Source organism: Poecile atricapillus, chromosome 3 (genome assembly GCF_030490865.1).
Source record: "Poecile atricapillus isolate bPoeAtr1 chromosome 3, bPoeAtr1.hap1, whole genome shotgun sequence".
Lineage (NCBI taxonomy): Eukaryota > Metazoa > Chordata > Aves > Passeriformes > Paridae > Poecile > Poecile atricapillus.
In genome coordinates, this window is record NC_081251.1 from 61,536,371 (window position 1) to 61,548,934 (window position 12,564).

Here is a 12,564-nt window from a genome sequence, read left to right on the forward strand (position 1 = left end):
TACAGATGCCTTTGCCTTGATTCCATATATCTTGCTCTTTTCAATAACTTGTACCCTTATTATTTCTGAATTAATAATATATGTGATTCTTTGTTTTTTAATTTGACTTCCCAGGAAGAGAGAGCAAGTGTGATGCAGATGTGGCTTTAAACGGCTTCATCACTCCTTCTCTCACTCTATCCTGCCTGCTGCTCATGTATGGATTCACTTGATCATTCCACCAAGTATAGGTCTATTAATTAAGCAGACTCTCTGCAAGAGGTGTAAGCACCTGGATTTAAATTGATAGAGAACGGTTTTCTGGATCTCAGTATTTAAAAGAGGACACATTGCTTCCAACAAAGAAGTAGTTGCTAGGTTGAGTATAATGTATGATTTTTCTGGACTATCAGTAAGGAGGAATGGCTCATTCAGCCATGCTTAAGGACACTCAGTTCAGTTTCTGTTGGGAGCTGAATCTCTTCATCATTTTTTTTTGTTTGTTTTGGTTGGGTTGGTTTTTTGGATTTTTTGTAATATGAGTGTTCTAAAAGTTTAAGCATATAGGCCACTGAAGATTGCAATGACTGATTTGATGACAGAAACATTTCTAGCTACTGGTAGCTGACTTCTGACATACCGAATTTCCTGCTAATTTGTTCATTTGCACAGTTGGGATGGGATGTATCTATTGCCCATTCCACTTTCATCAGTGATGCCTGCTGTCTGCAGCACCTTATGTGTGGTGATGTCCACGGTCTTCTCTTCTAATTTCTAGCCTAAAATATTTAAGATTGCACCAGGCAAGGTACACTTATTAATCTGACTCTAGCTCTTTTCCTCATGCTAAAGAATAAGCCTTATCTATTTGTTTCCAGCCCCAGTGTGTGTTAGGGATCTGTCCCCAGTATTTGTAGAGGCAAGGGTACCTTTACAACTATTAAGGACACACTGAGAGGTTTTGATTTAACTTGGCTATGGGTTTATGTACTGTCCATTTGGTTCTAAGAATGCACACTTTGCAAGCATGATCCTGATCCAAAAATGCGTATTGGACAGTACCAGAACATGCCTGGAAGTGTCCTGCAGCCTGGCAATGTGTTGCCTATGTTACTGTGTCATAGAATACTCTAAGGTTAACACAGCCTTAAATAACTTGGCTTCTCTTTTGTGGCACCAAATCTGGAGGAGTTTTTCTCCTATATTAAGGAAATGTGAATGACTGGTATGCCATTCAACCATAGTAAGATCTCCTAATCCTACATCACCCCTCAGGAATTCTGTTAGGCAGTTACATGCAAGTTTCACTATCCTGTCAGCTAGCAGCAGGCAAATCCTGCTTTACAAGCTGGTTCCGCGCTGAATGTATCTGTTTGAGGTGTACTTATCAAGAAAAACTTTGCTGCAAGTATTTGATACTAGTATATCAAACTTTGTGATTTTTCCTACTGAATTATATTAGAATGTACTTTGAAAGAAAATAAAACAAAAATACTTCTTGACAAAAAAAAAATTGCATTTCTCCCAGTCAAGACTTGGAGTATTAGTTCCCCCAATATGTCTGGTGTATGCCTTCTGAAATGATTATCACTGGTATTTACCAAGCAGTTGAACTGCTCAGAGATTCTCTATTAAACATCTCCAAAAGGCTCTTCATAGTTTTATGTCTTTCTTCATCTCTTTGTGATAATATGCAGCCTGTAAATCAATGAAAATATCTGTTTCTCCTTGTGGTAGGGTTGACATATCTGTGGAATATTACTGGCCATTTTAACTGCTTTATTTATAGCTACCTTCAGTCAATGTTTTTAGGCCCCCTCTGTTTCTTCAGGGGATATACGTGCTGAACTCTAAGATAATTTTGTTATAAATGCTGGCAACATTTGGGGCTTTCTACTAATCTGTTGATTAAAGAAGCCGTGACATCCTGATGTGTCCTTGCACTGGGACCCAACTCAGCTTTCACAGAGTGAGTTAAGAAGGTAATTCCCAGCTTTGCATTGGTTCAGAAGCTGAGAATGCTGAGAATAAAAGATGATTGGTGTTGGGAGGGTCTGTCTAGATCCTTTGAAGCTCTAATCTAGAAAGGTTTCTTGAGTGAGCTTGGCACAGAAGGGGAGGATTTTGTTGTTCAACTTAAATATACATACTCTTCCTCTTTTTTTTTTTTTTTTTTTTTTTTTCAGATAGGGAAAATAACCATCTTTTCTGACATTATAAGATAAACAGCAACATCTAGACCAACCTGGCTTCTGACTCTGAAGCCCCACACCATGTTTTATCCCAAAATCTAGGAGTCAGTTGCCTAAGCAACAGTTACTTCAAGGTTACTTCTGAGCAGACAAATGAATGCTGAAATACTGAAAATAATTTAGCCTTTAGCTTGAAATAATAGAATTTATCACCTTCCAATTTTTTTATTGTTTTACAAAAAGGTGAAGATATTTTATGAATTGTGTACCTCTTGAGTCTCACAATAGGAATTAGTGTTGGTTATATTTTTATTTTATCCTAACAGGCCCAAATAGGAGAAAAAAAAATTATTTGTTTAACAGTGTTTGTGTTATTTGACTTACTAGTTCTTAGGATCAGTCACTTTGCCTCACAGCTTTTTGAGTTTATGAAACCAGTCTAAGGGAAAGTAGGAATCGATTGATAGAACTGAAGCAACATTCAGTCATTACCTTGTTTCCATTAAGACATGTTGAAATGAAGGAATCCTATGTAATAAATCTCTAATGTAGATTAGACCATATGTTGTAGTAGAACCAGATGCTTCAATGTTCAGGTTAATGATTAATGAAATCTATGGTATTTTTCAATTAAGACACTGATTAACATCTATAGAATAAAATCAAAAAGTTCACAAAAGACTGACCACTGCCTAATATCAAGACATGTCTGAAAGCAGAAGAAAACTTTTTTTTTTTTCTGAAACTAAAGTTTGATATCTCCAAACTATACCTTCGCCTTCTACTCTCTATCTCAATTTGCTTTCTGTACTGTTGACTACGTGCTTTGGACAAGCTAACATGGATGGGAAGGTGAAGTGGCATGAAACATACAAGAATGTAAGGCTTGTTTCCATCTTTGTCCCAAGTAGCCTGTCCTGTTAGTAATACAGTGTTATGAGTGCTTGTGGTGCTGTCTAGCTTAGGATTTATGGTGATGTCTGTATTGTTAAGCATTGATTGTAGGGCCCTTTGATCTGTTTCATACGAGTATGAAAGCCAGAAACTCACTCTGAAAAACAGTGATTTTTACAGAGCTTAAAGTTCCCTAAATGATCCAAAGTCTTGTTGTCAAGGAAAAAACTTACTTGAGCCTCCTTTTGCTTCTCTGACCTTTGAATATTTATGTTCCAGGACTGTCAGAAAGCTCAGGACTAGTAGCACATTGGTTTTGTCAGTTTATCTTTTGTAACCCTCCTTATTCTTCCTTCCTTTACATCCTGGCACACTTTCTGTTGCCCCATGTGGAGGAATACCTGTGTATTTAAATGCAAAAAAATTATTAAATGTGGAAGTAAGTAGTGCTAGTACTGTGGTAGAACGTTAATTTTCTACAAGACCTTCAGTTTGCCTCCTTTAATTTTTTTTCAAGTTTTTTACTTCTGCTGGTCATAAAAGGATGGCTAGGTATTTGTTATTGTAAATAGGCTATTTTATATATTTTCCTTGAATCAAGGCAAGTTTCTTGTTGCAATTGGCTTACTGTAATTTGAACACTGATGTTTACTTCTAGGAGAATCTGATCTCAATGGAGCAATAACAGAAGCAGGGAAAACTTATGAAGAAATTGCCAGTCTTGTAGCAGATCAGGTAGGAGTATTATGAATTCAATGGCATAATGTGTACAAGCATATCACCTCTTTGGATTACTCCTGACTTCTCTTTTTCTGTCTTTGATTAAAACATAGCTGCTAGTTCTATAGACCAATTAAATGAAATTGCTATTAACACTTTTAAATGCATTTTCATCTTTTTTTCTACTCTGTGTCAGCTCAGGGGGAATGTGATGAGAGGGCATTTCTGTTGGTCAGAAAGCCCACATTCTGGTTTCTAAAATACTAAAATGATTGTTTGCTCTTTAAATGTGCTCATTTTCTGATGTCTGTGAACTGTCTTCATTACTGATACAAAAGAATGATATTTTATCAAGGACAGAGTTTCTGCCTTCCCTCTGCATTTCACAAATGTCTACAGGATCCAGATTTTGCTGTTGCGCTGTATGGGGGAATACCTGTGTATTGAACCTGTTCCATTGCCTTGACATGAGGTTGCCTGCTTCAGTAAAATGTGGCTTAAATAAACCTTGATTGATATTTAAGATATACATTGATTATTTAGCATGTTACACTTGAAGTCTCCAAAATGCAGATCCTCTTTATCTCAAGGTTGAGTCTGAAAGATTTTAAAACATCTTTCCACATTGACAACTAAGGAGATGCAACTATGCATGTGCATATTTGTATATGTAATGAGAGACTGTACTGGAAACTCTTCTTGGGTGAAAATTTAAGGCAAAACCCCGCACTTCATGAGTTAGTGTTAAATGAAACAAAGAACAGAGGTGTCTGCACAATGATGTGCAGTGCCTTGCTCTAAAAATCTTATATTTTTTAAAAAACCCTTTTCATATATTAAAAACTTGCATAAACAATATTTTGGTTTGGGTTTTTTCAGTTGTTTTCTTCCCTTTTTTCCCCTTTGCCCTTTCTTGGCATCATAGTTTCTTTTCTGTGATTTTGCCACAGATACTTTTACTAACGCTTATGCTTTGTTTATTAGCCAAAGAAAGATCTTCACTTTTTGATGGAAACAAATCATGAATATAAAGGATTTCTTGGTTGCTTCCCTGACATCATAGCAGCTCATAAGGTATGTGAAGAGCCTTTCTTTTCATAGGCTGGGCAATGGGGACAGCAGCAAAAGTGGTGGTATGGTACCCTGCATTTGTGCAGCAGCCTGCTCCCTGCTGCTGAAACACTGGAAGTTTCTGTGAAACTGGTTTGTTGATTTTTTAAATAAGAAGTACTTAGAGGGAAGGAAAGCTATAATTTCTCTCAAGAATATCATGACTTTTTGCTATAGTAGAGCAGTAGAAAGTTCATGGTTTTTTTCAGATTGACTTCATGTCCCAGTGGGGTCAATAGCAGTAGTGTAAATTTGTAATATTTGAGGCTTATATGGTAGTTGATAGCAAAACCATATGAGTACTGTAGGAAAACTCGTGTACACTTGCATGGCTGGCTTGCTGATATGTGATAAATAATCATGCACTGCCTAGAAGTTTCTTTAATATCAAAAACCAGAGACCAGAGCTAAGCTCTAACATTTCTGGGGGGAAGAAAAAACAAACAAACAAACAAACAAAATACCAGCAACAAAACCCACCCACTTTGTTCTCTGTAATACAAAAGCCACAGTGTATAGTTTTGGATATTACACCTTTTTTTTGGTCATAAAGTTTTCCTTATGGTCATGTGGCTGCTGCAATGTATTTCAGGAAACTAGATATTCTGAAATATTAAAACAAGAGCACTAATATGCAAGGTTGGGATTTTTTGATCATTTGAAGTGTTAAATGTATAGAATAGAAACATACTATAGAGAGCAACAAAGATAAAAGCATATCAGATTTGTGTATTCTTTCTTCAGGACATTTACAGTCCCTCATCCCACAGAGTTAGTGGGGGAAAATACCATAAAAAGAAAACAAGAGAAAAAAAGAGAAGAAATGTTTTTAAAACTTGAAACATAAGCCTCCTGCCAAGAGACATGTAAATAGATTCTTTTGCATGTTGTTTCACACAAATACATTGTGTAGGGGAGGCATATCTTTTTATGCTTGCTATTTATGTGACTCAAGGATTTTCTTGAATCAATGGCTATACATTGCAATGAGTTGTAGTCTCTTGAGAAACAGTTTTATGTTGCCTCATCTTGTAAAATGTGCAAATAAGGTTCTACAGGCTTTTGGATGTCAGTTATGTTGGTCACATGTAATTTGAAACTTAGTCCATTTGTGCTTTTTTGTATATATCCTTGTGTGTTACTGCCTGTACCAAACTCAATTTGCTGATGACTCTGATCATGCCTGTGTTTGAAGTCACTTTTTGCAAGGACTCTTGGAAGCAATAAAGTGAAATAAAAAACTTTGGATAAAAATGTGAGAAGGCAGAATCGATCATTTTGTGTACATATGTATACTGAATGCAAACTCAAAATGTAGCTAGTGGCATTCTAGACTACTATGAAGATCCCTAAGCTGACTACTCTTTTAACATTTCTGCATTTGGTTTCTACAGGGAGCAATAGAAAGAGTGAAGGAAAGTGACAAGTTAGTTGCAACTAGTAAAATAACGCCACAAGACAAACAGAACATGGTGAAACGTGTGAGCACCATGGCTTATGCACTACAAGGTAAACCAAATTTTGAGCTAAATGGCAGTGTTGTAGACCTCTGAAGGACTTCTGTTAAGCAGCATGCTTTGAAAGAAAATATTTTGCTTCCAGGAATAAAACCTGGGCATGGGTTGTTTGTGGGGGCATTTTTGTGACCTGCTTAGATTTTTCTAAATTGTGGTTATTTTGCCTTCCCCCCCCCCCTTTTTTTTTTTAATCTTGCATTGCTATTGTAAAAAACACGTATTTTGAAACTGCAATTTAAAAACCCCAAAACAACTACCCCAGACTGATTCCTTGATTTGGAAGTGATAATGTCTCAAATTGAAAGCATAGACCCTGGTGCAAGAAGCAGGTCATCATGAGCAGAAGTGTTTTTCTGACTTTTAGTTTAGTCAGATATAACCCATCTCCCAGCTGAGATTCATGTTCTTTGGATAAGATCTTTATTTCCTGGATGTTTTTTGAATGATTTTTTTCCTCTTTAGCTTGGAGGTGTTGTAACTATAAGGCGCAGCACAGTGCACTAGAAAAACTGGGGAAGTGAGGAGTCAGGGCTGAATCCTGCAGGATATCAAGCCATTAAGTGCATCCTGTTACTGACTTCAATGAGATTACTCATTGCTGAGGGGGTTGCATCATTTTTAGATGATTTAAAGCCAAGAGTACTCGATATATTATGTGATGAAGTCAGAGCAGCACACAAAATTGATTTTAAAAACAACCAAGAAAACTCCCCACCCCCTTCTTCTTATTCACAGTGACGCAAGAAGATTGTGTTTTATGTGTGGTAATTGTGGAAGAGACCTCTAGGATGACTGTTACAATGTAGAATAGTTCTTTTCCCTCCACTGATATCCCAAAGTATATTTAACTTCTTTCAGCCATAAGCTGTGATCTAAGATGTAGAAATTGGTGTAAGGTATTACAGCTTCAGTAATACTGTTTCTCAGGTATCTGTTTAAACAGCCTAAGTCAAGAATGGGTCAGACACTACTGGTTGTATCATTTCTTGTTCTTTTTTTGAACTAAGTACTTAGAGCTGTGGCTTACAACTTGATATCTATACTCTTGGAAATCTGAATGTCCTAGCCAAAATTCTGTTGGAAACACTTCAGGAAGGAACAGTTACCTCAGCAGAAGAAAATCCTGCTTGTATCTTTTATTGAATCTTCGTGCACCTGAGTATTGTAATACAAGAACCTGGCTTTGTCCAGGAAGGTCCAGGTTGGTGTGTAATTGACCCCTACCTATCTGACAAACAGTTCCACAATAACTTGAGAGCTGCAGGCAGAACAGGTTGTGAAAGCATGAGAGCAGTCACTGTACTGGCAGGGCTGGACACTGAGCTTGCTGCAGAGTAACTAACTAGAACTGAGTGAAACTGTTCCTAATTATAAATGCTTCTGTTGAATAATTTGTCTCCCGGGTCTGATTGCAGCTGAGATGAATCACTTCCACAGTAACCGGATCTATGACTACAACAGCGTCATTCGTCTCTATCTGGAGCAGCAGGCACAGTTCTATGAAACGGTAAGGGACAGGGCTTCAGCACTGTTTGCTTGGCATGTACTGTGCTGCTACTTTTATAGGAAATACAGGGAGCAAAATATCTATGCTCCCACAGAGCAGATATTTGAAGAATTGTTAAAAAAATTGTAAGAGGAATTGTAAAGAAGCCTGAAAACTGAAAGAATGAGTTAAGACAATAATTTCCTATAGATATTGTCCTATGTACATGATTGTTACAACAAACTTAGTAGAACTAAAAAACACTGTTCAGAAACCATGCTGTTGATAGCTTGACTTCCCCCCCCCCCTCCAATGCTGGTACTAGGGTTACAAAGAATTTTAGCTCTCCAATGTGCAGTAAGCAAGGCCTGCTGCACTGAACAGAATAATTAAGCATTTCAACAAAACTTTCCTGCCATAGGATGGGAGTGAGAAGGGAAGCTTTTGGGATTTAAAGCCTGATGTATACAAGTGTGGGACAGGAGGGACAGGAACATTTCAGGTGACATTAAATATGTTAAATCTAAGCACTCTCTGTACCGCTGTAGTTCTCATTTAACAGTGTTTTCATGCATGTATTCCTTGTGATTTTTTTTAAATAAACCAAGGACAAGTTTTCTAGCATGATATCCTGGTAAAACACTTGAGTTTGAATGTGCTGGAACCTAACTTCTACCACTAAAAGGAGGCTTATAAGTAACTGATGCCCCTTCACAGCCATAAAAGTTGCCAGTGGAGTTTCAGAGGTATCTCTAGTGGGTGACAACTGTAGGTCCCCTACCAGGTCACTTTGCTTACTTTCCTTGACACATCTGGTGGGGTTAGCTTAGGTTTCCCCTTGCCTTCTTTCAGCCTCTTGTCCAGTCCATTTCAATCCTACTGGTTGCAGCCTCACAAGTTTTCTTGTACCAATCCTCTCTCCCCCAGTACATGCTCATGTGTGGGGTCATGGCTACCATGAGAACTATAGGGAGTGCACAGGAGCTCTGTTCTGATGTTTCAGCCTTGCTTCAGCAGGGAGGTGGGTTTCCTGGAAAATCTGGCTTTGTTCCTGCAGCTCTCTGGTGCAGTGCAGTGCTTGATAAACAGAATAACAGCCCTGCATACAATGCTTTCTCCAATACAACTGGAGCAGTGAAAATACTAAATTAACAAGGCAGAAGGTGTGTATATATGAGAATTCTTTATAATGGAATGTTTTGAGAGTCCTGCATACAGAAAACCTGCAGTAATGCCTGCAGTTTTTCATCACATGAGGGAACACCTAATTTCTTAGCCTGCAGTCATATTTCTGCACAGTGTAAAGTGACTACATATTAAATGTCTTCTGTTTCTTTGTTTCAGATTGCACAGAAGCTGAGGCAGGCACTCAGCCGCTTTCCTGTGATGTAGAAAATAAGGAGTATTCAACAGTAAAGAACTCCAAAGTGCTTTTCTGATATGGGGGCAATGCTAATAAAAACTTGTTAGCCATTGAAAAAAAAATCCAAAACCCCCAAACCAACAAGAATCAGTCGTAAGAAAAAGTATTATTTAAAATTTTACTTTACCAGCCTAAATCATACAATAAGGCTTTCCTCTCTTGAAAGCTCTCCCATTTGTATCGTTATTTAAATAAAAACAGCTAGGTAATGCTGTCAGTTATAGGGATCTAAATTATCAAACTGATATGTTGCCATGGACTTCATGAAAATCTGTCTATCAAATGTTCTTCCAAAAACTCTGGATCAACACCAGAGTGACACATTTGTAGCTTTTTTTTATAAAGTGAGAAAGCAGACAAACTTAAGAAAATTACTTAATACTCATTATATTCAGCTGAGCTCTCCAGCAATTCAGTAACCAGGAGGAATTATATTCATGTATGTTTCTGGCACATGTTTGTGATAATCTCCTGAATGAACTCTTTGTTCTTAAGTTTTGCTTTCCATATGCAGCCATGGCATGCTGCTCCCAGTATGACTTCTGGTAAACATAAATCATTCTTCCCTCTCTTCCTTTTCCTTCTAACTAAATCTTGTGGCGCACCACCTCAGAGCTTATGTCAGGCTCACTTTTTCACTATGCACTGTGTAAGAAGACAAAGTACAAACAAGGAACGAGCCATTCAGGAAAGCGTGAAAAACAGTTTTCCATGCCAGCACTTTGACACCCCCAATGTTATGCCATAAGGCACTGGTGTTTCTCAGTGCTGTATAGGGCCAGCTTCCCCTCTGACGGTTTGTACTGTTTCAGCAGAGGGGACACTGCCACATCTAACCCAGCTAGTAGACATCCCCAAATTCCAACTAAGCTCAGGTCTTTGTGTAGTAGTATGGTGTGCTATTGGTTCAGGTTAACTTTTTGTTGCCTTCTAATGCAAACTCAAAGGTGACAAAAGTACTGAATAACATCATTAGTTATGACACAAACTCTGTTCTTTGGTCATCATCTTTTATCAAGTGACTCAGTGTCCTCTTCCATACTACTGAAATACCATTTGAGGCCTTGGCTTTTCACAGAATCAAACCAAAAAAGCCACCACCAACTGTGTTCACAATGGGCACCAAGTACAATAACTCATTTCTTGCCATAGGCAAGCAGGAAAGCCAAAATGCCGTTTTTTGCTGAAATGTGCCTAGAAAATAAATATTTTAGTTTAAAAATAAACAACTAAAAAAGGCATTTTACCAGTAAGCCATTCTTAAGTGACGGGTACAGTCTGCCGGTTCAATAGTTGCCTTACTCTGTTTTGCATTGGTGTTACTTTTCTCTGCTAGAAGGAAAATCTGGGTCTGCCTGAATAACCTGAAACCAAACCAAATCAAACAAGACTAAGCCTAAGTCTAGATGCTTCTCAGTGTCACGAGTTTTGTTCACCTTTTATAAGCCTTGTCTTTTTCTCCTCCCAATTTTAGTTGTTTGCTTCCAAAATTCCATAGCGCGGTGTTGTTTGATACAGCCATTTAAATATGTACAAATTGTAAAGAATGTGTATAAATGTTTTACACCAAATGTAAGATCTGCTTGCATGTAGAAGCAGCTTATATAATAAATTGTTACAATGTGTACAGTAAATTCTGAAATCACTTTTTCAAGCCAGCATTTTTTTAGCATTTGTATATTCACTTTTTGGTAATGAAATCTCTTTGTAACAGACTCTTAATTTGGGAGGGGGAAGGGGGTTCTTTTTACCAATCCTTAAATAGCTCCATATGCACTAAAGTTGAAAGCTCTTTATCTTGAATAGATTGTTTTGGAATCTTAAGTGTAAGCTCTGCATTCCCAGTGCAGGGAAGCTATGACAGTAGCAACTGTGTCAGATGCAACATTTTGGCAAAAAAAAAAAGAAAAAAAGAGAAGAACTGTTTAAAAATTTCTAGTAAAATGAAGTTAAACTGATAATAAATATTTATGTGTATCCACCAGACTATTTTATCTTTTTCTTTGAAATCATCGTGTTGGTTTTTAACAGGGTGAGTGAAATATGAGGCAAATCCTCCCTGTAGCTATTCACCAGCTTGCACACGGGCCAACTGAGGAGTGAGGAAGCATCCATGTGTCTTCCATAAAGCAGGCATCCCAACTGGATGGTGTAATAGTGCTAGTGACTGCAAACCAGCAAAGCCTATGCATATGTTGTAAGCTTTCCTGTAAGCTTTCTTTATTCAGGTCAGTCCAGCTCGTGGTTGATGGAACCCTCCTGACTGCAAATAAGTAGTAGAGCACAGTGCTACTGTGTATTCCTGGCTTTGTGTCAGCATGGTGTTGACCCAGAATAGGAATCTGATTGTCTTTGCTATATGTTTTTTAAATTAGACATGAATAGTGGCATAGTTTAATTGCATGAGTTGGGGGCAACAGAAAATGTGCACACTAAAGAATTAGTCATAAAACAGAAATGGCAAGTTAGTGCAAGACTTGAGCAGTACTCTCCTGTGTTTTGTTTTTCATAGCTGAATAATTAGTGTCTGCAGCATCAACAAGCCTTACTACTGTTTCCTGGCTTATGTTTTCCTTCCAGGGAGAGCCAAACACTGGCATTAGCCCAGTGACTTCATAAAAGACATCAACTGCCCAAGCTGTTGGGTTTAACTTTATACTGCAATTGCTTATTCCACTACTGCAACTACATCCATTTCTAAAAAATAAAAATTTATCTGTATAGAGAGGAAGGCTACCTGCAATTTCTTGTTTGTAGTTAATCCAACATGGGATTAGACTGCAGCAGCAGACTTTGTTGTAGGGTGTGATTTTGGAGGTGTACTGTTGACTGCAATTAGGGAGTTCTTCAATAAATCCTGGGTACAGAAATTTTTACACTCCTGAGCAATTCCTGTTTTCTGTGATGAGATAATTGAGAAAGTACTACCATAACATACACTTGATTCTAATTAAATAATACATCAATTTTACTGCTACCAAAATTAGCCTAGTTCAGGCTCTTAGAAGGAATTCAGACTAACAGCCTTGTAAAGAAAACTCTCAGAAAGGAAGAGATGCATCTCTTGTGCTGTGGCTTAGTTTGACATACACCAGACACTGCCAGTCTGGATTGGCCAAAATTACTCCCTCCACCGCCTCAGGACATGCAGTCCAGCAGCAAGGAAAGCATTCATTAGGCAAATGTCATGTTATTGCTGCTTCTGCCTTTCGTAGGGCTTCCTGCTAAGACGTGAGCATGCAC

The 12,564-nt window shown here is 37.9% G+C and overlaps 1 protein-coding gene across 2 annotated transcripts in view; it reads left to right on the forward strand.

Moving 5' to 3' along the window:
- Nucleotides 1–11,318, forward strand: part of SNX9 (sorting nexin 9) — a 62,415-nt gene extending 51,097 nt beyond the window's left edge. For both annotated transcript variants that reach the window (XM_058835310.1, XM_058835311.1), the window contains exons 14-18: nt 3,724–3,800; nt 4,770–4,859; nt 6,290–6,404; nt 7,828–7,919; nt 9,243–11,318. In XM_058835310.1, coding sequence (XP_058691293.1) covers nt 3,724–3,800; nt 4,770–4,859; nt 6,290–6,404; nt 7,828–7,919; nt 9,243–9,290 — 422 coding nt within the window. In that variant the 3' untranslated portion in view covers nt 9,291–11,318. The remainder of the gene's footprint in view (nt 1–3,723; nt 3,801–4,769; nt 4,860–6,289; nt 6,405–7,827; nt 7,920–9,242) is intronic.
- The last annotated feature ends 1,246 nt before the right edge of the window (nt 11,319–12,564 follow it).